Raw genomic sequence first — 27,710 nt, forward strand, 5'->3', positions numbered from 1 at the left:
AGCACAGGATTCTTTAATAGTTCAAAACTTAAAATAACTTAAAAATCCAACAATAGGGATACTGTTAAATTGTTAGATCCAAACTATGCAGCGAGTGAAAATAACAGTAACACTAGGGCTTGATGAAATAGGACAATGTTTGGTGTGAAAAAAAGCATTTTCAACTGCAGACATATATGTTATCTTTGTGTAAAAAAAATGTGTACACACCCATACACCCATAAGAGAAAAAAAAGACTTAAAGCAATGCTCCAGTGTTAATTGGTTTTATGTTTTGTTTTGTTTTTTTTGCGGTACGCGGGCCTCTCACTGCTGTGGCCTCTCCCGTTGCGGAGCACAGGCTCCGACGCGCAGGCTCAGCGGCCATGGCTCACGGGCCCAGCCGCTCCACGGCATGTGGGATCTTCCCGGACCGGGGCACGAACCCGCGTCCCCTGCATCGGCAGGCGGGCTCTCAACCACTGCGCCACCAGGGAAGCCCAACCGGTTATATTTACGGGTCAGGAGTATAAATAATTTTTGTGTTGTATACATTTTATGTTTTCTAGGTTTTCTATAGTAAGCACACAGATTACCGGAGAATAGAAGTATTTTAAAATAGGGTTCCAGGCTACATAGGCTTTTGCCAGACTTGCTAACCCACGTGAGCTGAGAGCCCTCTATCCAACTACGCAGCCGCCATAATAAAGGGTGTACAATCACTGAAGGACATGGTAAGTTTATTTGGATTTGGGGCTGTGCAGAGTTCAGTCTCGGCTCCCCGACGTCCTCCTGCCGCGGCTCCTGGACCTGGAGGAGCTCCGGCTGTGGCTGCGGCGGCTGCGGCTGCCCCGGCCACGGCTGCGGCCCCTTTTTCTTCCTCTGCTTCGGGAACTGTGCCTCTCCCGGCTTTTGGACGCGTGCTTGTGGGATTTCTTGCCCCCGTGGCTCCTCCTCCTCCTCCTCTCGGCCATCCCGTTCCTCTTGTAGGAGTGGGCCGGCCCGGGGCTCCTCCTCCTCCGCGGCCTACTGTAGTAGTCGTCGTGGCGGCCCGGCCGCTCTCTCCTCTCTGAGTTCTTACCGAAGCAGGAGCCAGTCCGATCCGGAGACAGGTACATGTCTCGATTCGCTTCCCAAAATTCATTGTTGGGATTTCTGAACACGTGAAGAAAGTTGCAGTGTTTCCCTCTTGGACACTGCTGTATTTCAAATAAACCTGGAGGGGCACAGTGAAGAAACGGCATTTACTGCTCGCACTTCATCCTTTTCAGAAGGTACATTTCTGATGTTCGCTTGTGATAGGACTATTTTCTCCTTACGTACATTGATGTCATAGTTTGGTTCCCCGAATTTCAAAAATATTCAATGCTCTAACAAAGGGCACTGTGAAAAGTAACAGATAAGAACTTTTAATTAACCAGAATGCCCTGTTCCCCTACTGGATTATGGTGTGGAGTGCAACCGAACCAATGGCGACCACATTATTTTTTCTAGGCTTTTACCATCCTGCTGACAATGTAGATCCCTAATTAACAGTGAAGAACCAGCCCTGGGAGTCCCCCTGGCAACATGCTTTGAGGGCACGGTGGTGGGAGGACCAAACCACTGACCAAAAGAAAGAGCCTATCGTAAGTAGAAGATCCTGTATTTTCTTATACTTCAAGAAGATGATAAACACTGGCCTAATGCTTTAAATTTACCAGGTGCTTTTAACATGGAAGATTTTTGTCAAAGGTGAAATCTACTTGAACAATTTAGAGATCTTTTGGGGATTTTCAAACTTTTTTAAAAGCGGTGAATTCCCTAAATATGTAAAAGAGTTAAAAGTGAAATACCTCCATACCACACACTATATACAAAAAGTCAAAATGGATCAGAGTCCTAAACGTAAGCTATGAAACTATAAAACTCTTTGAGGAAAACATACAAGTAAATCTTCGTGACACGGGCTAAGCAATGGATTCTTAGATATGACACCAAAAGCACAAGCAAAAAAAGAAAAAAAATAGAAAAATTGGACTTCCTCAAAATTAAAAATTTTTGTGCTTCAGAGGACAACATCAGCGTGAAAAGACAACCCACATGATGGGAGAAAATAGTTGCAAATCATATCTGTGATAAGGGACCTGTCTGTAGAATATATCAAGAACTCTTACAACTCAATAAGACATATAACCTAATGAAAAATGGGCAAAGCATCTGAACAGACATCTGTCCAAAGATGATATACAGTGGCCAATAATCCAATAATAAGGACACGACAAAATGCTCATTAGTTACTAGGAAAAAATAAAGCTGTTATTTAAAAAATAACAAGTGAAATAAATAGTTTCCTGCTTTGGGGGAGTCAAAGTCACACTCAGAAGCACCTCACTGAAATGGAGAAAACAGACCCATCTCTTTCAGCACCCCAGTCTTTAAATCAGGCATAATGGTTCTTCTGGTTTGCCAAAGCAAGGAATTCTAAATTCCTTTTTTTTCTCCCTTCAGATAAATGGTTTTTAAGTGAGAGCATCCATTAAGACCGGGTTGCCAAAGATTCAGACTTTATAAATTATAGATTTTGAAACAAGAGGTTTTAAGCAGGCGAGTATAAAGCAAAGCAACGCAAAGGGTAAGGGAAGTGGTCCCGTAAGGCATGGGCAGCTCCTCTCGTAGCTCCCGGAGCACTTCAACGAGAAATGGTTCGGCGAAGCCCATCTGATAGAAATCAAAACAGAATGAGCCCTTCAAAATTGCCAGCTACTCAAAGGACTGACTCATTTCCTGACTTGGCAGCCACTGTCTGATGAGTCAGCCTGACTGAATGTGCCCTGACCAGGTTCTACAGCTATAATCAATCTTTATGACACAAAAGCTTGTATTTCAATAAGGCAGGAAGTGTCATAGGTAATGTTTTAGGTGGCAAAGATGACAGAAGGTTCATTAGGGATAAAGATGGGAAAAAACCCAGCTCAAGTGAGGAGCCAATGAATAGAAAACACTTCTGAGACTGCAATCAGGAGACGGCGTCCCTGATAGACACAACTTCTCAGGCTTCCTGCAGAGCCCAGGACTTCGAGCACCGACTCTGTCACCTATACATTGTGACCCCAGTCACCTCATCCATAAAGTGACCCACAAGGTCGGTTACAGGTCTAAACTGTGATGTACTTTACATAATGATCTCTGCTCATCTACCAGGTGAGGCAAAAGCTATGCTTCACACCTTTAAAAGGTTGGTTTTTTTCCTAAAACTATTCTTTATATGACAGTGGAACAGTGGGGAAAAAAGTCACGTTGTATTTTACCACAAATTGCCATTTTCCATCGGGTCACTGGGCAGAATTCGCACTGAAGCTGTCTTCCCGCGTACCACCGTCCATTAAACAGAGAAAAGGCTGCTTGGCATTCTTCTTCCCTTGAAACCACAAATTAAAGGATGCACTTTAGAGTAACTTTCTAATATGCAGATTAACCCTACTGTTAATTAACCCTTGTATTTGTTTACTGTAGGACCACCTAGTTCACTGCCTTTGTGCTACCTAGGGAGTCCTTATTACAGCATTCAAGGTCCTGAAGCTCACTTTATTCAGGAACCGTTTTGTTTTTTAGTTTTTTTTACTAACCCTCCCAGAGGTTTTGATGCAAGGAAATCTACTTGAGTCAAAGCTTCTTAAACCAAAAGATTGGACCATTAAAAATGCAGAAGTGTTTTCCATTGTCACTGCCTGTTCCTTCTCAGCTCAGATCGCTGTCCTTCCTATTATTCAATACAATGGTTAATTTATCCCATTAGCCATGGCAGCACAGGCAAACAGCAAGACGAGCAGAAACAACACACTAACTGCTTGCTCTCTTAGCGGGCCAAATGCACACTGAAATTATTTGGGGCTTTTATTTGGGGTTCTCTATTCTAGTTATCCCTTTTCAGTTTGTGTTTTAATTTTAAAATTATATAAGTAAAAAATTAACTATAATGCAAAAAATTAAAAACTCTCTAAGTATACGAAAAATGAAATACAAATATATAGTTTTCTAATCCTTTCCATATTTCTAGGTCAGCTCTTAATATTTACATTTTTAAAAATACCATGCATATGAAAGGTATATATTCAGTGGAAAAATCCCAGATGTCAATGTAATCACAACACTATATTGTGACAAATGTGAAGATGTTTATGTTTAGAATACTTACGATTGATATTGAACATACACATTGCCCCTCAGATGAGGTTCCAAGTTGCAGCTGACCTAAGGAGCAATGAAGAATTCCATCATTAGAAAACAAACAAAAAAGGCAAAAACCTAAGGAAAAGAAGCCCTCCAGTCATCAAACGCATTTTTTGTCCAGGCCAACATTACCAAAAGTTGTTATCAATCAAAGATTCCAAAATTAAGATACTACCCCACTCTTACGTCTATTTAAGGCATACTTCAGCAGACGGTAGTGTTGCAGGCCCCAATTACCTGATCCCTGTTGATCCTGATTCTTTTTTGTCCAAAGATATGAAATGCTTCACACATGCATAAAAATACAGAGACTATTTTAAAAAAAGAAAAAAAATACAGAGACTAGAAATCAGCCCCTATATACACCACCCAGATTTAACACTAACATTTTCCATTTTTGACTGAGAATGTTTAAATACATAAAACGTGAAAGACCCAGTTGAAGCCCTTTCATCCTATTCTTCTCCCTCCTCCATCACATAGGTGGAACACTATCCTGAGGTTGGGTATAACCTTCACATTCTAAACACACACACACACACACACCCCTATCTACACAGACACAATACCCACAGCCATACATACACACAGACAGGCATATACACATATATCATATGTGTGCCATAAAATATATACATATATTATGTACAGACATACAAAGAAGTGTGTGTCTGTTATGTACGTATGGGTATACACATATTTATGTACATATATGCTAAGAAGCACGTATATATATTGATAAACAATATACAGTATGGCTTTGTACATTTTAAAATTTTATATAAATAATATTTATTTCACATCCTTTTTTCAAGATGTAATCATGTAAACTTAATGACTCATTTTAAACTACTAAATACTGGCTATATCAAATTATCAAATATATTTATCCACTCCTCTAATGATGCATATCCAAGGTGCTTCCAATTTTTCATCAACAAACAGCGATGCAGTCAGCATGCCTGAACGCCTCTCTGGGCGGTAGGACTTTGTCTAGTGTGCATGACCGGAAGTAGTATGCTGATTTGTAGGTTCCATGTACTTTCAACCTCACTAGGTACTGACAAACTGCTCTCTAAAGTGGTTTTACTAATTTACACAACGTCGCCCATGCTTGATATTAGAATTCATAATTTTTTTCCCGATGGGTATGAATAACATCTCATTTTAATATGCACTGTTCCCATTACTTGTGAGGGTGAACATTGACCATTTGTCTTAAAAAATGACAAATCTGATTTCGTTTTACATAACGGTATAAAAAGGTCCTTAGGGCTTCCCTGGTGGCGCAGTGGTTGAGAGTCCGCCTGCCGATGCAGGGGACACGGGCTCGTGCCCCGGTCCGGGAAGATCCCACATGCCGTGGAGCGGCTGGGCCCGTGAGCCATGGCCGCTGAGCCTGCGCGTCGGAGCCTGTGCTCTGCAACGGGAGAAGCCACAACAGTGAGAGGCCCGCGTACCGCAAAAAAAAAAAAAAAAAAGTCCTCAAATACTCATACTAATGTTTAGCATTTCTTTTCAAAATGAATCTATCGATATAATTTTACAACTTAGTTGCAGAGTATTTTTATTAGAGCATCCCAAGAGAGGCAGGATGCGTACTGACTGACACTACTGACTGACACCATCCTTAGAAGAAAGACTGGGGGGGTTTACCTAGTGGCGCAGTGGTTAAGAATCCGCCTGCCAAGGCAGGGGACACGGGTTCGAGCCCTGGTCCAGGAAGACCCCACATGCCGTGGAGCAACTAAGCCCGTGCGCCACAACTACTGAGCCTGAGCTCTAGAGCCCATGAGCCACAACTACTGAGCCCGCGCACCTAGAGCCCGTGCTCCACAACAAGAGAAGGCACTGCAACAGAAGCCCACGCGCCGCAACGAAGAGTAGCCCCCACTCACTGCAACTAGAGAAAGCCTGTATGCAGCAACAAAGGCCAATGCAGCCAAAAATAAAATAAATAAATAGATAAATTTATTTAAAAAAAAGAAAAAAAAGGAAGACTGGGGACTTTCCTGGTGGGCCAGTGGTTAAGACTTCACCTTCCGCCTTCCAATGCAGGGGGTGCGGGTTTGATCCCTAGTCAGGGAGTCGGGGAGCTAAGATCCCACATGCTTCTCGAAATCTTTAAAAAAAAAAAAAGAGAGAGAGAGAGAGAAGGAAGACTGAAAGGCCCCAGGAGGCCACGTGAGCCGCACCAGGGCCCTTAGAGATCATTTAAGCCAGTGGTTTCCAAAGACCCGTTATTAATTTTCCATGATGAATTTGATGTTTTGGAAATTTTTCTACTAAAAGTTTATTAAACAGCTTTCCATTTATAACTGCCAACGTGATTAGCATGAGCCTGGCTGACAGAATTCTCAACAAAAGAAAAAAAAAACTCCACGGTTAGTAGGTACGGCCTGTTGCAGATAATGGGGGTGATTTCCATTAAGCAGCCTGAGGTGTTGAAAGCTCCAGCACTAACTTCCCAGAAGCGGTATGATGTAGGGACCCCATGCGGGAAAACACTGATGTAGTCCAGTCCTCGCCCTTCAGGGATGAGGAAAAGGCACAAAGAGGCAAAGAGCCCACGGCTAGTCAGCACACCAGCTCCTCAGCGGTGCTTCTCACGTGGCACCGAGTCGTGTGTGGCCAGGCACTTAGAAGTACTGTGAAAACGGGAAAGTGCATGCAACAGAAAGAAAAGGTAAAGGGGAAAGAGAAATTTTGAAAGAATTTTTTAAAATCTTGAAATCAGTAGTAAGAAGGATAGCCTTGAATTTCACGAGGGCCGCAGTTGCTCTGTTTCTTAGCTGTTCCAAATTTCCACTGTCATTTCCAACTAGCAGAAAAAATTCACAGCTTTATTCCTATCTCTTCCCAAATTATGGGCCATTTCCCCCATCCTAACATAACAAAATCATTCAGGTTCGGATCTGATCAAATTGCAGACAGCAGGAGACTTCACTGTGCTAGGATTTGACCACTGGGCCCAGGAGCAGCAGCCATTACACCTGACTTCACGCTTGCTTTAAGGAATGTTTTAAAATAACTCTGTAATCTGAACACTTCTTTTACCCCCTATGCTGCATCACAAACCATGACTCTGGGAACACTATTTTCAGTATTGAGAGTATTCAGTGAATAAAAACAAAGTAAAAATAAAAAAGGAAAAGGAATCAAGGTTTATGTTCTTAGGGAGCTCCAAAAGAAAGAACATGCACCTTGGGTGGAAGCTGCAGGCAGGCACCATCAACACAATACAGTAACAACAAATCAACCACCTCGGTAGGTGGAGTAAGTAGACGATTGTCACACTCTGCTCTCCTCGGCTCTAGGGGAGACCGACCACGGGAGGGAGGGCATTCCGCATCATATGCAGCCCCTAAGCGAACGCTTGGATACCTATTTGCAGAGGACCTTATGCAGAGAATTCACAGGCTGCAAAAGAATGGGACCATAAAGGTACTGAATGGATGAAATATCTTTTCCCATCAAAACCTCAGAACCCAGGAAATGTCATGCTAGTACCTGTTTAAGATTTCAAGTAGTACCTCAACCGTACTGGCAATGAGGTGGATGGAGAGAGAGAGAGAAAGAATTAACATTTCCTTCCAACATGGCGCCAGGCCCTCCACCATAGCGCACGTCCCACCCAGGCAGAGAGACTGTGCCCTCGCTTTCCCATGCCATCTGGTGCTTCAGAAGGAGGCGAACCAGTCCCGTCCTCCACGCGCACTGCATGTGCCCACCTTGAACTGTATCACTTTCCCCACGTTCTTGAACTCGGGGAGCACGTCGTCATAGAAGTCCAGGAACTGCTGGTAGGTTTCCTCTTCGCTGTACTCCAGACTTGCGTCGGGGTCATAGTCGTCCCTTCTGCACTGCTCCATCCCAAATGTCGTAAACATGCTTTTAATAAGAAGGGTGGGACTTGATGCCGGGAAATTGTGTTTACGTGAACACCTGCGTATGAAGGAAAAACTTCAGCTTTCCAATGGTGAGAAATTACACATAAAAGGCTTGCTTTAAACTGTGAGATACTCAAGCAACTTAGCTGTTTCAACTGAACTGTAAGATGATAAACCCCATTCAGACTTTAAATTTCAACACTTAAAACTGTTCTAGGGCTTCCCTGGTGGCACAGTGGTTGAGAGTCTGCCTGCCGATGCAGGGGACACGGGTTCGTGCCCTGGTCCGGGAAGATCCCACATGCCGCGGAGCGGCTGGGCCCGTGAGCCGTGGCCACTGAGCCTGCGCGTCCAGAGCCTGTGCTCCGCAATGGGAGAGGCCACAACAGTGAGAGGCCCACGTACTGCAAAAAAAAAAAAAAAAAAAAAAAAAAAAAACCAAACTGTTCTAAGGGCTTCCCTGGTGGTGCAGTGGTTAAGAATCCACCTGCCAATGCAGGGGACATGGGTTCGAGCCCTGGTCCGGGAAGATCCCACATGCCGTGGAGCAACTGAGCCCGTGCACCACAACTACTGAGCCTGCGCTCTAGAGCCCACGAGCCACAACTACTGAAGCTCGCACGTCAAGAGCCCGAGTTCTGCAACAAGAGAAGCCACCGCAATGAGAAGCCCGTGCACCGCAACGAAGAGTAGCCCCCGCTCGCCGCTACTAGAGAAGGCCCGCGCGCAGCAACAAAGACCCAATGCAGCCAAAAATAAATAAATTTATTTAAAAAAATAGTATCCAGCATTAAAAAAAAAAACTGTTCTAAAACTGACCAATATATTGGGTCTCATTAAAATGTAAGGTTGGGAATTATTTCCAAGTTCAGATGCCATTCAGCTGCCTTTTACTGAAGTTCAGGAAGGCTTACACATGTGGAAGCACCAGGAAAGAGATGCATGGGCATGACGGAGCGTGATGAAAGGCACACAGACACCGAGCATGGGACTCCGGACAAGGTGAGAACAGTGCAATCCTGGTTCCATACAATCGCCAACAAACCCGACACTTAGAGAAAAGGGTATTCTGAGAGTTTCAGCTAAATGGATCGCATTTCATAGTTTTCATGGCATTTTTATATTCTTTTTCTGATCCTTGCAAACTGTTAGGACAGCCAGGGCTAGTATTTTCTCCACTTTGAAAGAAAGAAAGTGAGGCCTAGAGAAGCACACGTACCCAGGTCACATGGCTGGGGAGAGAAGATCCCAGAGATCCGAGCTTATCGACAGTCTACTGCCTGTGTGTTATATGATGTGCTAAATGTAAGGAATTTCTCTTTAATGAAGGTTAACCATTGTGAAGAACAATTTTCTTTTCATAGCTTAAACTGGACCGGGTTGTAACTGAGTAATTTTTTAAAAAAATCTTTTATATGAGTTTACTTTCTTATTTACTTCCTTCTCCTCAAGTAAAATGAAGGAAAAAAATGCAGTTTAGGATTCCAAATCATCAAAATTTTCCTGATTAAATTTCTAGTTTAAAAATTAGTTAAAACAAGAACTTTAGAAAAAAAATCCCCAGAACTTTGGAAGAAAAAAAGTTGAAAAACAAGGCAGGTGTTAGAAAAAAAAAATGGCCCTGAAATGAATAAATGTTTAACTCATGCTTACTTTCCAGTGTCTGTAACATACATCTCTGTACACCTAGTGAGACAATGCACACAGAATGCCCCGCATACACCATGCCCAGCTCAGAAATGGGCAATCTGTGTTCATTAAAGTGAAATTTTCTATTTTTCAAAGGACCCTCCTAGATTATTCAGTCAGAGACCTTGTAATGAGATCCATCTTCCCAAGGACAAATACCCACAGAAAAAAGAACGAGGATTCAACCTGGTTGGCAGTGTTAGCAGAACCAGAATTTTACAAGTATGGAGCACATACAGAATTAAATGAGAAACCAATTTAACAAGGTTAAAATTCTCATGGGATTATCATAACTGAATGAACTTGGCTCTATAGTACCCAGGATGTCAAATGAACATTTGTGAGTTTTGGAACAGCGCCAAAGTCCCCATCTAGGGAAAAATCCCACTTGGCCTAGAGATAGTCCATATAATCTGAGTGTATTTAAGGCCAGCCCTATAGGTTCTACTGAAAAGTCAGCTAAGACAAGAGATATTTGGGAAGGCAGTCTAAAGTTGTGGTATCAAACCCATGTGATTCTCAGAATCACCTGGGAAGAACTGAGATTTCTCAGGTCCTGCCCTAGACCATCTGTTCAGACCTCCAAGAGTGGGGAACCCATGTTTTCAGAGTAACTCCCCACCTGGTCCTGAAGGTTAGCCATGTTTGGGGACTCCTGGTTTAGGCCATGCTATTTACTCAGATCCTTGAATCAAGTAAGACTGCCACAAAATCATGTAGCTGGACATTACCTTAACCAAAGGACAGCCAATAAATGGCATGGGTCTCCAAATGCCCCCTCAGGTAGAGCTAACTGACTATGCCTCTTTTTCTTTTTTCAGGGGAGCACTCCAGGCACCCACTACCTTTGTCCTTTATAGAATCAAGCTACATGCTAAAGGTAGGCTGTGATTATTTACTGAAGGTCTTTGTGAGAAATATTCTCATGAAAATTACATATGCAACTGTTAATAAAACACCTATCAAAGTTACTGTCCACCTTCCTACTCAATGTCTTTATACAGTATTCCACGGGAGAAATATTTAGACTCTGATGCCTGGAAAATCTTTGTCTTTCCAGAGATCCCACTCATTTCCTTTTTGGTAAGAACTACATAGCTGATTTCTGCCTGGGATGGATACAACTCCAAAGCCAAATGTATTGTACGTTCACAATAACTCACTTTCTTCTCCTTTCCTTGCTTTCAATTTCTTTTATTTTATTAAACTTAGTGTAGTAGATTGTGAGCCTTCTTTATTTTATTTTTCATAAATTTATTTATTTATTTATGGCTGTGCTGGGTCTTTGTTGCGGTGCGCTGGCTTCTCATTGCGGTGGCTTCTTTTGTTGCGGACCACGGGCTCTAGGCGCACAGGCTTCAGTAGTTGTGGCACGTGGGCTCAGTAGTTGTGGCTTGTGGGTTCTAGAGCTCAGGCTCAGTAGTTGTGGCACACGGGCTTAGTTGCTCCGCGGAATGTGGGACCCTCCCAGGCCAGGGATCGAACCCGTGTCCCCTGCATTGGCAGGCGGATTCTTAACCACTGTGCCACCAGGGAAGCCCTGTGAGCCTTCTTTAAATCACTTCTGGAAACAAGTGAGGTATAAATAACTACTCTGATTAATAAATTTTACTTTTCATCAGTGATTATGTTCTTTAAGGACCAAAAAATAAATAAAAATTGAACTCCCCTCAAAGCTGTGACTCCAAGTGCAAAAAGGTTCTAGAATCAAACTCGTACTAATTACAAAAACAAAGCAACCAAAGAAATGCTTAGCTTACGGGAGTGCTTGATGTTGTGACAGACCTTAACAGAAAAGAACAGTTGTATGATCTGGAGCAAGTCACTGGGGCTCTCTGTGAAAGGGGGGCAGTATCTTTGTTTGAAGGGATGGTGCTGGATTTTGTAATTGCTGGTTTCATGGAATCTTATTTCACAACTGATCACTTGAATCATGCAAATACCCAAATCGCTCTCATACTTTTTTCTGATAGTTGTGATGGTGAAATTTCACATGCCTGTGAATATATTAAGAAAGGTTCACAAACTAAGCTGACCACCGTCAATATTTCCTTGAAACGGCCCTCAGGGATGGGTTTTGAGAGGCTGACAGTCCATTCCCCTTTTCACAAATAAGTACTGTCAACTGATTTCCTGAAACCACTTAGGACATCTCCCCTTCTCTCACTTATGCCCAGCAGAAGACTCCAGAATCCAATGACCACAAGTCTTCACATTTAGGGAAATGTTAGAAACATATCATAATTGAGGACTCCTGCAGCTGGGAAACCTTACATACAATTTGGTTCAATCCCCCACCCCTACCCCACCCCCGCCAATGCAAAGGTGACTCACATTGAGTCTCAACTGTCTTTCAAAGCTAATTCACTGTACACTTTTTCTTTGGTGGGGGATGTTTTACATCAATCATTACTTTTTTTTTTTTTTTTCGGTACGCGGGCCTCTCACTGTTGTGGCCTCTCCTGCCGCGGAGCACAGGCTCCGGACGCGCAGGCTCAGCGGCCATGGCTCACGGGCCCAGCCGCTCCACGGAATGTGGGATCTTCCCGGACCGGGGCACGAACCCGTGTCCCCTGCATTGGCAGGCAGACTCTCAACCACTGCACTACCAGGGAAGCCCCAATTATTACTATTTTGATGAAATTAAACATACATTTGGGAAACACTTCTAAGGATACGAAGGGGGGTAAAGTCTTTCTCCCCTCCTTAGTTCCCAGTTCCTCAAGAGGAGACTTTCACTATTGACCGGATCCTGTGAATCCTTTCACAGATATTCTGGGCATATACAATCCCAGCTATAAAATATAAGAGGAGTCACAAATACTACATTAGTGACTCTCAATCCTGGGCCCATCAGAAACACCTGAGCACATTTCAAAAATTAGGGTGCCCAAGTCTCAGAAACTCTGATTTAATCAATTTGAGGTAGGACATAATTTTTTTCAAGCTTTCTAAATGATTCTAGTGTGCATCCAGGGTTGAGAACCACTGTTCTTAAAAAATGTAAAATGACGTGAAGGCTTAAATTAAAAAAGAAAGAGAAAGCTAGAGAAGGTTCATATTTTCAAAGAAGGAAATAAAACAGCATGGATAATTTTATGAATAAAATAAACATGAGAGACAACATACAGTTTCTCATTAAATACATATGAATTTTCCTATTCATATCCCTTTTTATGATGAATAGGACACTAAGATATAATTAGATCTTTTCTTCTGCAGAATGAAAATAATTAGATTTTCCCTCAGATGGATTTACTCACCATTATGAATTATTTATCTACTTTAAGCTGTTCATTCATAAACAAGCCAAATTATAAAACTCACCATTGCCTGGCATACAGTTGGTATTTAAATATTTGCTAAATGAATGAAAACATCAACACTTAGTTTTCCACATGAATGTCTTGTTTTAAAATCATTGATCCAAAAGAGGGAGGGAAGCAGAGTGTCTCAGAGAATAAGGGCAACAGTAACGAAATGAAAATACGAGCAAACACTCAGAACTTGCCATGGGCCTGCCACGTTCTCCCTGCTTTCCCTGCATTCACTCACAACTGCCTTAGAAGAGGGGTACTGCTTTTTTTTTTAATTTTATTTATTTATTTATTTAATTTAGTTATTTTTGGCTGTGTTGGGTCTTCGTTTCTGTGTGAGGGCTTTCTCCAGTTGCGGAGAGCAGGGGCCACCCCTCATCGTGGTGCGCGGGCCTCTCACTGTTGCGGCCTCTCTTGTTCCAGAGCACAAGCTCCAGACGCGCAGGCTCAGTAGTTGTGGCTCACGGGCCTAGTTGCTCCGTGGCATGTGGGATCTTCCCAGACCAGGGCTCGAACCCGTGCCCCCTGCATTGGCAGGCAGATTCTCAACCACTGCGCCACCAGGGAAGCCCGAGGGGTACTGCTTTTAATCCCCATTTTACAGGTGAGGGAACTAAGGCACAGAGGGCTTAAGTAACTTTCCCACCTTGACAGCCGCTAAAGCCAGATGTTGAACCTGGTGTCTGTTCCTGACTCAGAGCAGACTGAGAACACATATTAGAATTTTCCTCTACTCAACTCGGATCCTGTCTTTCACAGATATCCCTTTGGGCATGCCAGTTTTTGGTTTTTTTTTTGCGGTACGCGGGCCTCTCGCTGTTGTGGCCTCTCCCGTTGCGGAGCACAGGCTCTGGACGTGCAGGCCCAGCGGCCATGGCTCACGGGCCCAGCAGCTCCGCAGCATGTGGGATCTTCCCGGACTGGGGCACGAACCCGCGCCCCCTGCATTGGCAAGCAGATTCTTAACCACTGCACCACCAGGGAAGCCCGGCATGCCAGTTTTTAAAGCCTCTTTTGTGTACAGTGTTTGCCATTCAAAAAGTAAAGCCAGACTGCTCCAGTCTTTTGAAACAGATTATTTCCCCATCCCAGGTGTCCCATGTGGACTAATACAAGTGCAGAAAGGAAATAAAAGCAAAAGGTCTTCAGATAGCTGTGGGAGGAACGCAAAGGAAGCCCTGCCAGAGAACTGGACGAAGCCCACCCAGAGAAGAGGTATGGGGGTGTGGAGGAAGCAGGGGATGCTCAGCTGGGGGAACCGGAGCAGCAGCAAGAATGCAGCAGATGCCTATGAACATTTCAAACTCCAGCCCGTGCCAACTCAAAAACCTCAACATTTTGAGTCACTTAACTCTGACACAATAAAGCAAAATTGGTTACCTATCTCCGAATCTGCAAGCTCCTGTTTTACTGTAGAATGGACAATTAGCTCGATCTTTTTCCATTATCCTCAATTCCATGGGTGGTTCTGGGTTTTGCCATGTGGTGCCATTTTCCAACTGTTAAAAATAACCATGACTTTACTTGGTGTTAAAAATCCATGAAGAAGTAAATGTTTAAAAGGTATTCGAAATATTTGGGTCAAAAATAAAAACAGATTCATGTAAGAATATACACATTCAAGCTGTATCACACAATCTAGACTCTACAAACAACTGTCGTGAGACAGGGTCTATATGTCTCTCCTGGCTCCCAGTCACTGCCCATCATCAGGCATCGATATGGCTACCAGGAGCAGTCACCAAAGTTTCCCTTAGGTCCATCTATTCCTAAAAGGGTTGAAGGACTTCTTAGGGAACCACCCCCTGAGACCAATCTAAGTTACTGTGAATCAAGTTAAACCATCCATCTGGGCGTAAGTGTGTGTGATGCTGGTTACACACACTTTAAGGACTATAAACAAGTCCAGTCCACCAGGGTGATCTTTGCTTTTGTTCATCAGTTCAATTTTGTTGTTGCTGCGGTACAAAGCACAGAGCTACGCAGGTGATTCCCACATTCAGACAGGATCTAAGTAGCTTACCACGAAATTAACATTATTGGAAATATTGTTTTTAAAGAAATGTTCATCGGTCTCAAGTTCTTAATGAAAGGTTTTGAAAATACCTCATTTTCAGCCTGCTCCAGCATCTTCTGCACAGCTTCCTACAAATGGTGCAAACATAGGACTAATGAAAACCTCAAAGTCAGGTAAGTCACATCTGGTTTCTCTGGTTAAGAATCTCATGTGTCACAATTTTAAAAAAAACTTATGCACACAAAAGGCTTCAAGTTCTAATTTGTTTTCTACAGCACAGATCTTCTGAAAAGCTTTCAAAAGACATATAGCTGAGAATCTTCATTCAACTAGGACATTTAACAGCACACATTGCAAAACACAGTCTTCTAATAATTTCAGTAAGAGTAGTATTTAGTAGATTTGAACATATATTCCACATTCTAGTTTTTAAGATGAAGTATTAGTGAATATCATAAAAGACAATGCTAGCTGAAACATCACAGACATTTAACAGACGCTACATTATGACATGAACAGCAGCAACTGGGATTGATAAAAAATCTCAAACTTTCCGATAAGGCAAAGTCAGTCCTGAAATATGCCAGTAAATTTTGACCTCCTTGGCATTTAAATAAGTTTTAAATTATGTTCGACAGACTTCTCTTCCCTAGCTCCTTAAAGCATTACATAGAAGACTCATATGTCTAGCTGCTTACTTGATTAACTCTGCCTGGCCATGTAAGGGTCCTCAGTAACTTAACGTGCTCAAAACGAACCTCACTCTTGCCTACCCCTCGCCCATCTAAATGCCCATCTCAGTAAACGGTGTTGCCATCTGACCACCTGCTCAAACTAAAAAGCTAAAAGTATGACTTGAATTCCCTTCCCGGTCCATTCAGCCTACCAGCTAGAGTTCCGTTGACTGTGCCACGACTCACCCCAAATCTCTGTGCTTCTCTGTATTAAGCACTACTGTCATCCAAACCACCATCATGTCCTGTCTGGAACAGCAGCCTTCTAACTGGTCACCATATATCCACTCTTGCCTCCTTGGTCACCACTCCCCACCCCCATCCCCCATTCTTTATACAAAAGTCAGAATGATCTGTTAAAAGTAACGATAAATTAGATGAAGTCAATCCCTGATTAAAAACCCTTTAATGGCTTCCCATTTAGGTAAAATCCAAACTCGTCCTTCCCACCCAGGAGGCCTTACATGAATGACCCTGCCTACCCTCCTGACTTTCTCCCCACCCCTGCTGCTCTTTCCTTTGGTCTCTAGGATTCAGGCACCCTGACCTCCTTTCAGCTCCACGCTCAGGGCGTCCCCCCTCTGCCTGGAGCCCTTCTCTCTGAGATCTCTGCATTCAGGCGTCAGCTCACACGTCGGCTTCTCCTTGGAGAAGTCTTCCTTGACAGGCAATCGAAAGAAGTACTTTCCTACCCCAATCACTCTGTCACATGACATTCTGCCTTATTTCTTTTTTTTCCTAATGCTTTATTCCTTTATACCGCTTAACATTACCTCAGAGCACTTCAAATGACCTTTTTTGCTTGCTTATATTCAGTTCCGCCATCTAGAAACCGAACTCAATGAGTACAGATCTTTTTCGCTGCCCTATCTCCAACCCCTAGAGAAGCATCTAGCTTACAGGAGAAACAAAGAATGCAGATCCCTTTATATATGCTTAGAATCGACTTCATTTTACCCACTTCTCCTTAATGTCTCACCAGACTTCCTTTGAAACAAAAGCGTTAGCTTTTATCTGGTGCCAGAAAGACCTCAGCTGAAGAACATTCCACTGTTAAAATGGGAATTTATTACACTCTACTAAAAAAATAACAAGCTCCAGACAACTTTCCTGCCCCCTAAAAACTTAGCATGATCTCGCCTCATCTGGAAAGCAGTACTCAAATAAGGGTGTTTAAAATTTGCACTGGAATTAACTGATGGCCTGAGACAAAAGAAACAAAGGTTGCTTCTACCCCATCATGACCAGGATGTAAACAAATGCATTTTCCCCCATAATCTGGTGATTACCCAATTTTATGTGCTATTCATACATAGCATTATCACAGAAAAGATACATCCTGATGAATCAGTCAAGGAAAGATGAGCTGTGATATCTTTGAAATAAATACACTGTTAAGGAACAGCAGCAAAATAGACCAAAGCAATCTTTAAAAACAATCCTGGAAGATATAGAGGATATATACATATACCTTATAGATTCTTTTTTTGTGTGTGAGCAACTATAGGTTAGCTACAATTGCCTTTATAGCACAAGATAGAAAGGAAGTCAAGATTTAATAACAAAAAATATTTCCTCATCCCTCAATATTTGAGTCTGATTTCTTTCAATCTATTAGTTCTTGCTGACACGTCCAAAGCAGTGAAGTCTCTTATGAATTAAACAAAGGTGGAAACTATATAAAATAGTATTCTCTAAGTAAGTCAACCCATATACAGCAAAACCTCCGAAGAACACCATTTGCTCTAGAGTGGTACAAAGTGTAAGGCAGGGGCCAGCTGCCGGTTTTTAATCAATACAACAATAAGGTTTTATTAGAACATGTCAACACCCTTCATTTTCGTGTTACCTATGGCTGCTTTCACGGGACACTGGCAGAGTTGGACATTTTCAACAAAGACCATACAGATCATAAAGCCTAAAATGTTTACTCTGGCTCTTTACAGAAAAAGTTGGCCAATCCCTGGTATAGAGAGTAAAATCGGCAGAGATGAAGAAAAACCTTCATTTAAGGCATCTGCCACAGCACCCACCCAAAGAAGAGCATCATAAGGAAACGCTAGTGTATATCCAAACTAAAAACATGACTCTAAAGAAAAAATCAAGTCCAAACCTGACATGCCTATAGCTTATCCTTCAAGCCTATCACCCGCCCCATCCGCTCACTAAGAGGATACGCAGTGCATCTATCCTCCTGTGACTGGAATCACCTCTCTTTCCTTCTTCTCCTGTAGCTTCTGCTGCTCTTCTTCTCTCTCTTTTCTCTGCTGTTCTTCCCATTCTTCCTTTAACTTTCTCTTTACAGAGGAAAAAAGAAAGAAGAAAGGTAATTATTTTTCAGACTCACTTTTTTACAACATTTCACATATGGGGCAAATAAATGAAAAACTTTAACACTGGTAAAATGGATAATATCCGATTTTTAAAGTTCAAGGTATGTAACTCAATGAGAGTCGTTTTGGTTAACTGGTTATCTGATTAATACCATACCTCTTGCTCTTCCTGCCGTTTTCTAGCTGCCTCTTCCTTTTCCTTCTTTATTCTGAATTCTTCTTGCGCCTTCTGTTCCCGCAGCAACCACTCCTCATGTAATTTTTGCCTATTGATGTAACGATGTGATCAGATAAAAGAAATGGGCACTAATCTACAAATACATCCACACACATATATGATAGCAAATGGGATTTTGGGAATGACGAAAGTATCATGAAAGATATTTTCTAGAAAGCAGTTAAGTGGAGGTAAGAGGATCAAGAGATGAGTAGTGATATTGGAAAAGCACTACATTTTAGCATATCCTCCTAGAGGGTGACAGCATAAAATCACTACTTCTACATTTCCTATCTGTATTATCTTTACACAAAACAATGACACTCTAGCTTTCCCTTTAGGTTGACCACAGTGATGTGTAGGTGCCAATAAAGTGAGTAACATCCAGCTTTTCACATTCAGGAAGTATTACCCTTCCTGTTCTATGCATTTTGAAAGTGCCCGTCGCAGGATTGCAGCATGATAAAAACCTGACATCTCCTGCTGTAAACCCTTGGACTGCTACTCTTTACAGCTGAGAGACTCCTGTGGTTTGCCCCAAGCACCTAACTGCTGAGAGAAGAAAAATAGAACTACATCGTGATCGTGTCTTTAAAATAAAGAAAGCTACAGGTTGTAAGAAAAGATGACAAAGAGTTACAAAAACAGATTAGTGGGTGTCTAGTTTATTTTTAGAAATGACCAATTATAAAGAGTGATCTTATCTTAAAATGGTGTCTCAGATATCCAATACCACAAGTTTCCAACTTAAAGATGGGTTATATTTCAAAAGTTTATTAGCCGATTAAGTGTTTAAAACCTAGACTGCATTTTCCCACTGAATTTGTAAAAGGAAAATGAAATATGAGAAACTGTTCTATATTACTTCAGGGACATTAGCAGTTAAATAAGGTTTTATGTCTAGTCTGGGGACCCAACCACAATTTCAAATACTTGATGGGAAAAAGTATTCCATTTCCAACTACAGATTCCAGGAACCCATCTTTTAGCCATAGTAGACACTGGCATGTTGCATGTGTCAACGTTCCTGTGTATGTCATAGAGTATATGTAAATGTTTCAGTGTGCAGAACTCTGATTCATGAACCTTTTGAGGAAGATATTCATTGTAAATAAACTGAACCAAAGTGTATATATATTTAAGACCACAAAAGAGTAAAATATTACAAACTTTAAAACTTAGTAACTTGGATATAATACTGAGAACTCTAGAACTCTGGGCACATAACTCTGTCAACCCCCTGCACTAAGAGACTTGAGCAAACTCTAGCATGCCTTTTAGCAGCATAAGGCTGTGTCCCTAGGATGACCCCATCACCTCCCACCCCCCAAGACATTAAAATGCCTGCCTGAGAAAACTCAATGCTGCCTAGAAAATGGACTGTTTGCTCTGGCCAACACCTGATAATAGGCCTCTGCCTTTCCTCTCCTAGAGCATTACTCAAAAGGGCTCGTAATTATGAATATGTGTCTCTTACAGCTCATAAGGGTCTCTCTCAAGGGCCTGAGAGCCATTCCTGGGAAATGCAGTCATTAAGAAGGATGAGGCCTCTGGCTCCCAGTCTCTGTGGGAGGATAAAGCCCTAACTTCCCTAACTGCCCACTAACGAACACAGCTTCCTGGTCACCTTCACAGGGATCAACTCCTGGTACTGTTCACTTTCCTCATTCTCCCTTTTAAATGCCCAAATCGCCTCTACACAAACCAGAATGGAGCTCAGGTCTTCCCCTACTGTCGGGAGTTACTGAATAAAGTCTGTTCCTGCACTTTAATGTCCGGCTCTGTTTACCTTTGACACTATACACCTCCTTTTAAGTAGTACATAAACCCATTCAGTATTTTCAAATAAGTTTCCTGCTTTTCAACAATAAAGTATTATGCAACTCGTATAGGAATAAACAAAAATCAAGGGAACACAAAGACATGTGTATGTGATTTAAAAGAAGCATCTAAGTAAATGGGAAAGCAAGAAAAATGACTTCCCTATTTCATGCTATACATATCATCTTTATCATTACAGAAATCTCTAGTAGTAAGAACAACCAGAGATATTACAGCACCTCCTATCTGCTCACACTACGTTAAGTGCTATACACTTACCACCTCATTAATCTCATTTAATCTCCCCAATTCTATGCTGTAGGTACTATGATTGATGGTTTTTTTTTTTGGCTGCATCATGTGAGATCTTAGTTCTCCAACCAGGGATCGAACCCGTGCCCCCTGCAGTGGAAGCGTGGAGTCCTAACCACTAGACCACCAGGAAAGTCCCTGTTTATGTCCATATTTAAGGCGAGGAAATTGAAGCTTAGAGAGATTAAGCAACTTGAACACAGCTAGTAAGTAGCAGGGCCAGGACTGCAATGCAGATCTGGCTGAATCCAACTCCCTGTTCCCAATCATTACTACTTTTTTTTAATTTTTTCAGCATTTTCATATTTCCACCTATTTATGTGCTTATTTGGGTAACAGGAACTAATTACAAGAAAAGAAGCAACATTTCCAGTGAACACACTAAATAGCTAGACAGGACCTATAAAGTTTTTTCTCCTTTAAAAAATTATTTATTTATTTTTTATTGTGGCAATGTATACATACCATAAAATTTACCATTTTAACCATTTAAGTGTACAGTCGAGCAGCATTAAGCAGATTCATATTATTGTGTACCACTTGGGGAATAAAAAACAAACTACCCCCTGAAATATACCAAAAGAGAAAAAGAGCAGAATATTTTTGTCAACTTGGGATGGGGGCGGCCTTTTGAAATCAGACATCAAGGCTAGATATCATGATGAAATTGACGACATGGAGATCAAATTATGTGAGTAACACGATAAGCCAAGTTAGGACTGATGACAAATGAGAAAAATATACATCACACACAGGACAGATAAAGGATTAATATCCTTAATCAAGTAATAACATTGCTTGCACAACAAACTTAAAAAAAAATGAATCCCAAAAGAGAAAGGTGCAAGAACTAAGCAAGCTACAAATAGATAATATATAAAAAGATACTCAACCCTACTAATTAAGAAGTGTACATTTGAACTCTTCTCAATACTCTGTAATGGCCTATATGGAAAAATAATCTAAAAAAGAGTGAATATATGTATATGTATAACTGATACACTTTGCTATACAGCAGAAACTAACACAACATTGTAAATCAACTATACTCTAATAAAAAAATTTTTTTAAATGTACATTTGAAACAATGAAATATGACTTTTCACTAAAGGAGTTTTAAGAACTGATAATGCCTAGTGTGAGTGAAGGTGTGGAGAGATGGGCACCTTGCTTCACTCTTGGAAAGGCTGCAAACTGCAATCTGGATGCCCTTTCTACCTGCCCATCTACCTTTTACGTGTACTTCTCCTCTAGGCATTTTCCTAAGGAAATAATAGGACAATTACCATGGATTTATAATCATGGATACTCACTGCAACTTTTTTATAACAGTAAAAAGCCTGAATGTAAAATAATAATAAATTAATAGTAAATAAGAGTAAATTAATAGTACATGGTAAGTGAATGTTATTTAATAGTAAATAACCTGAATGTCCATCAGTAGAGAACTATAAATTATGAATAGAAAATAAATTATGCCAGTCATACAATGGATACTGTGTTGCTATTGAAATGGTTGAATTAGATCTCTGCACCAACACCGAAATAAATGTCCTATATAGCGAAAAAAGCAATTTATAGAAAAATAGGTATAAATATCATCCCACAATAGAAATATACATATATACTACATCTACAGTTTCTTTCTTACCTTCTTATTGGGGCTATCTTTGGTGTGTTGAGTTTACTGAAGCCCTTTCACTGTTTACACTTCTTAATTATTTGGATTTTTTTTCAAAAACATTTACCAATGAGCAAAAAGAGTGAATAATACTTTTTTTTTTTAAAGACAATATCTTTTTTCAGCCCATCAGCTAGCGGTTTAAACAGTTTATCCAGGGTATTTTATAAGACCTATTTTGTATAAGATTGTATAAAGAAGACCCGCCCTAGTTAGCGAAGATTTAGGATATTCAAGTAAAATAACTGGGTTCGCAGGAAGCGCTTCAATCAGTGCTGACCTCTCTCTCTCCAGCAGCCTCTCTTCTTCTCGTCGTTGTTCTTCAATAAAGGCATCCGCCGCTGTCTCCTCCTCCTCCTTCTGTGAGAGTCCTGAAGGAATGTCAGTGTTTTAGTACACTATCTGTATATTACAAAACCTTGGTCAATAATTCAGGGAAAAACTTACATACAATTTTTCATCTTTACAATTATGGTACAAACCTGTTTTTAAAACTTTCTAATAATAAAGGGCCCCAATCGCCCAAATTGGAACAATGTGAACACTGAAAAGAACAATAATGGTAGTAGATAACACATTAAACTTAAAAAATTTATTGATGGTTCCATAGTGATACCCCAAAAGATGGTGAGGTATGAGAGGGAACATCCACCTGTATAGAAGAATGGCAACTAAAAAATGTAGAAAGACTTAAGTAGAAAAGTCCTCACTTCTGCACCCCACTGTAGGAAGAGGATATTTATTTGGGAAGAGAATATTTATTTACACTATCTCAAAATATCAGCCCTCGGACGAGTACTAATTACAAAGGCAGGAACATCTTTTTCAATGGAGCCATCTGATTGGCAACACTTAGACCACACTTGCATCATTAGGAGTGGAACAACTTGACATGAGAGGCCCCCTGATGTATGCAATGAGAGCTATACAGCATCAGCTTTGTAGTATTTTGCTACAGAGTGTAACCTGAAGCCAATCAGAAGACAGACTAATCTAGAATGCAGAGCATTCCACAAGACAACTGGCTTGAGCTTTTCAAAATAATCAAACTTGAATTGGGAAAGTTTAAATATGGCCTGTATATATATTACTGAATTAATGTTCCTTTGTTTAGTATTATGGTCCTTATTCTTAAGAGATGCAGGCTGAAGTATTTAGGGGTAAGGGGTATGGATATGCAACTGATATGCAAAGGTTCAGAAAAAATTTGTACATATGGATCTATCTATATATAGAGAGAAAGTAAAGCAAAATGTTAACAATTGACAAATCTAGATGAAGGGTTCATGGATGTTTATTGAACCATTTTTTCAACTTTCTGTACATTGGAACATTTTCAAAATAAAAACATGGGGGCTTCCCTGGTGGCGCAGTGGTTGAGAGTCCGCCTGCTGATGCAGGGGACACGGGTTCGTGCCCCGATCCGGGAAGATCCCACATGCCGCGGAGCGGCTGGGCCCGTGAGCTGTGGCCGCTGAGCCTGCGTGTCCGGAGCCTGTGCTCCGCAACAGGAGAGACCACAAGAGTGAGAGGCCCGCGTACCGCAAAAAAATAAAAATAAAATGAAAACATGGGAAAATAAGTTTTAATATAATAAAAATTTATATCCTCTTCTACTCAGAATTTAAATGTGAGGGAAAAAAAGGAGGAAAACTGAAGTGATCTTAAGGAAATATAACAGAAGATCTCAGGCTAAAAGGAAAAAGATATTGTCTGTCACATATATTAAGTATAGGTCTAACCAAAGACTCACCCAGTCCTAGATAATCACCATACAGCTGACCCTTGAACAATGCAGTGGTTAATGGGCACTGGCCCTCCACGCAGTTGAAAATCCATGTATAACTTAGAGTCGGCTCTCCACATCCATGATTCCTCTGTATCTGTGGTTCTGCATCCTTGGATTCAACCAACTGCAGACCATGTAGTACAACAGTGTTTACTATTGAAAAAAATCCACATATAAGTGGACCTGAGCAGTTCAAAACCCATGTTGTTTAAGGGTCAAATGTATATCTAATTGTATTATACATGTAACTGTATATGGAATCATGCTACAATTTTACAACTTGCTTTTTATCCTTCATGTTACCTTAATTTCTGATAATGCAGCTCGTTTCAGATTATTTAAAGTAGAACTGGAGGCTAAAGAGGCTACCTGTAATAGAGAGGTTGATACTCCAGAAATTTCTACTAATCACTTGCCAATTCACTCTTATAGCAATCCTTACAGAATACTTCTATATTCTAGCCTTCTGTAATGTTTGCCCATGCAACGTGTGCTACAACCCACAGCAGCATTTGGTAGACCACACTATTCATGAAGCACCACTAAGTAAAGAATTGTGAGTTGGAGTAGGCCAAAGCAGGAGCAGCCATCCAGAGACAAGCGCTTAGTCTTGGATCTGCCATTAGCCATATATAATCACGAGCAGACCAGTGAGCTGCATCCTTCAATTGACTAAACTGCCAAAGGACACATCCACCTGCCTATTCACAGAGGCTCACTCCAAATGCACTTTACAAAGTTAAAGGGGAATAAAAAATCAATGGAATATGTTGGATTTAAAATATGTAAAGAAAAAGAAGAGTTTTTAAAAGTGGGGGCATGTTACAAGAAAACAGGTTAACAAAGTAAGGAAGCTGAAAACTTCAAGGAGGCTGGGAAATCACTAAGGGCATCAATAACGTCAACCTAACCTGTTTTTCCTTTTATCCCTGATGCTTTATCCTGCCTCTAGTGGGCCAGTTTTGAACGAATAAAACAGAGATGCTAATACAGGCTGCAGGGCAACGCACTGCCCCTTCCATTCTAAGTATCCCAAGTAATGCTACTGAAACAGTTACAAGGTAACTCCAATGGTAAGTAAAACCTCCATGGCTATTTTCTCAAGGCTGGAGAATCCTGGTTCCTTGAGTCTGTGGACTTCAAGAATTGTCTAGGATAATTTAACAGGCATATTCTGGCTAATGTGTATGGTAACCATTATAACTCAGTACTCCTGCGTGATTTCAGTGCTTTCGTCTGCATTTATAACTACACTATACAACTTTACAACTAAGTTCATTAAACAGGTAGGTTTAATATACAAATGTTAGATTCTGCCATGAAGGCCAAATGACACCACCATCAGTACAGATGAAGGTTCCACAGTATTTTAATAGGAAAAAAAAGTGATAAATAACCACAGGGCAACAGTAGTAGTGGCATTCCAAACTCCACTCAGTACCATATTCACGTTGTGAGCATCTATTTGCCATCATCCCTAACACTACATTAATGTAGATATGGGGACTTCCCTGGCGGTCCAGTGGTTAAGACTCTGAGCTTCCACTGCAGGGGACTGGATGTATAATTGTATAATTTCACTTGGTTTTGTGATTTGTAAGTATATCGCTTTATAAGTCAAGTAAGTTTCACAACTAATTTTATGCATATATGTTTAAATAATGTCAACAAGGGGTCTCTCATGTTAGTGAAATTTAAGAAAAACTTGCCAAGTGTCTAAAACTGTCGACTCCTGCTGGTTTTACAAAGAAAACTATTCACCGAATACTTACTACGTGCAAAGGCTGGGCCAGCTACTGTAATTCGTAATGCCTGCACCTGTAATATTAGATACTTCATAAATACCTAACACGTAATCAGTGGGTGATGATTCACCGTGACTTCCCCCCCACCCCTTGAGTACGTTAACATTGTTTCTGTCATGGATCTAACACAACTTTTTGAGAGGCCGTGGCCACAGCAATTCTTTTTCGGATACGGTACTTGCTTTCCTTCTGACACTGGGGCCTCAGGACGGGAGTCGGGGGAGCAGTTGCATACACAGAAAACAGGATGAATCCATTACCTGAGTCTCTCAGTCGAGCGAGTTCCTGCCGACGTTTCTTTCGTTTCTCCTTCTTCAGGGCGGCCCTGTACTTTTTGTGGCTGGAAAAACAAGACACAAAGACACTCCAGCGTCAGTGGCCGCACCTGCAACGGTGCCTGAGCTCCCCTCTCCTCCGCGCCCAATGACAGGAACTCGTTTGGGCGCTCGAAAGTGAAACCTTGCTTCCCGTGTTTTAATTACAGAGCATGCTTTTACCATCGCCTCGCCATCCCATGCGCAGACGGCAGGTCTTCTCCATCCCACCACCTGTACCCCTCCTCGCCTCCCTGAGCCCACAGACGCCCGCGGACAGTCCGGGGCGCGCCGAGGGAAGGGATCGAGCTGCCGCGGTGGCTTATCTGCTTGGCCCAGCTCCCTTTCTGCCTGCAAATCCTTCAACCCAGCCTCGGTCCGCTCCGTCCCCTTTTCTTGTCAGCTCACCTCCCCCAACCCAGCTCACCTTAGCTTCTCCGGAAACATCATTTTCTCGGACGCCGCCATCTTGCCAGCACCGCCACGCCCCGCAACGGTCGGCCGGAAGGGGCAGGCTTGAAGGCGTCCGCGGTCGCGCGCAGTCGCGGAGTCGCGGTCGCTGCGCGGCCTCTCGGGCTAGAGGGGCGGTAGCCTGTCTCCCCCTTGGCTGACCAAAGACGGACGACGGGAGGTAGGTAGCTCGTCTTCCAAAATCCTGTACAAATAAATGTCTCCTTCTCGAAAAATCCTCTGGGCTCCTAACCCGTCTTGTAAGTACTTTTTCCCTCGTAGCGCTTCCCCAGTGCGTTATCACTCCCTCTCCCCACCTCATTGTGAGGTGTCTTGTGGCCAAGAAGTTAAAGCCACACCTCCCTCTTTCTCGTCCATTCACAAAGCCTCATCTCTCACGCTGCTCGCCTTGCTTTCCAGTCCGAGGCTCTGGCTCCTTCCATAGTTCGACCTATCAACGCCTTAGACAAAGCTCCTTACGCCGCCCCCTTCCATTCACACCTCCCGGCTCTATAGGCGAAATTAACTACCGAGGCTGCAAAGGTGCAACCTCTACTCCCAAGGAATTTACAATCTAGAGGCAGAGAAGGACCAATTCATAGATTAGATAATATGGTACAGGCAACTAAGATTACTTAACATAGTCCGCCTGGAGATTCAGGGAGAGCTTTCTGATACCTGAGTTGCTTTGAAGGCAGACGACCTTTACTCAGGTGGAGAGGGTGGTAATGGAATTGCAGGTAAACCAGCATAAGCAAAGGCACTAAGAGGTGAAGCAAGGTGGGATCTGCCAGAACCGCGAGAATTTTGGCCATCGAATATAAAGGGCAATTTGAAAGTTTCAAGGAATACAGCGGTATTCCTTGAATACCGCTGCGGCTAGGTTGTGGAGGAGGGCCATTCCAAGAAGCCTTAATTATGCTCTGTAGGGAACAGAGAACCATTGCAAGATTTTAAGTTGAGGCTTGTTGTGATCATATTTGTGTTTTAGGTAAATTACTCTGGTTTGCAATATAAAGGGTACAGCCGGAATAACGCAATCTAGGTGAGAGGTGACAAGGAATTAAACTGGGGCAATTGGGTAAGGGACTGAGAAAACAAAATAAACCCTGCTAATAATTAGACCGTGATTTACACATACAAGGCCAGG

The 27,710-nt window shown here is 41.9% G+C and overlaps 2 protein-coding genes across 4 annotated transcripts in view; one reads left to right on the forward strand and one right to left on the reverse strand.

Annotated features, from left to right (window-relative positions):
* On the reverse strand, nt 1–26,862 carry ZRSR2 (zinc finger CCCH-type, RNA binding motif and serine/arginine rich 2). Of its 3 annotated transcripts, XM_030848194.2 has the most exons (12): nt 26,538–26,862; nt 26,057–26,136; nt 23,956–24,144; nt 22,483–22,573; nt 18,329–18,437; nt 18,049–18,135; nt 15,194–15,232; nt 14,468–14,586; nt 7,923–8,136; nt 4,157–4,212; nt 3,270–3,379; nt 1–1,195 (listed from the first exon to the last, which is right to left on the reverse strand). In XM_030848194.2, the coding sequence occupies exons 1-12, from the start codon at nt 26,576–26,578 to the stop codon at nt 747–749; spliced, it is 1,584 nt and encodes a 527-aa protein (XP_030704054.1). In that variant the 5' UTR covers nt 26,579–26,862; the 3' UTR covers nt 1–746. The 3 variants fall into 3 exon arrangements, 2 of the variants coding, with proteins under 2 accessions (XP_030704054.1, XP_030704055.1); XM_030848195.2 differs by lacking the exon at nt 23,956–24,144; XR_009560784.1 differs by lacking the exon at nt 1–1,195 and having other exon boundaries at nt 3,286–3,379; nt 4,157–5,611.
* CLTRN (collectrin, amino acid transport regulator) overlaps nt 26,657–27,710 on the forward strand; it is a 98,373-nt gene continuing 97,319 nt past the window's right edge. The window contains exon 1 of the mRNA XM_060293019.1: nt 26,657–26,741. The gene's annotated coding sequence lies outside the window, so the exon portion shown is untranslated. The remainder of the gene's footprint in view (nt 26,742–27,710) is intronic.

This window comes from Globicephala melas, chromosome X (assembly GCF_963455315.2).
Source record: "Globicephala melas chromosome X, mGloMel1.2, whole genome shotgun sequence".
Classification (NCBI taxonomy): Eukaryota; Metazoa; Chordata; class Mammalia; order Artiodactyla; family Delphinidae; genus Globicephala; species Globicephala melas.

Coding starts and splice junctions, on each gene's coding strand:
- ZRSR2 (XM_030848194.2), bottom strand. CDS start 26,578: ATGGCGGCGTCCGAGAAAATGATGTTTCCGGAGAAGCTAAG. Junction 18,438..22,482: donor AGGCTGCTGGAGAGAGAGAG/GTCAGCACTGAT, acceptor TTACATCAATAG/GCAAAAATTACATGAGGAGT. Junction 1,196..3,269: donor ATGGAAAATGGCAATTTGTG/GTAAAATACAAC, acceptor GTGCCCCTCCAG/GTTTATTTGAAATACAGCAG.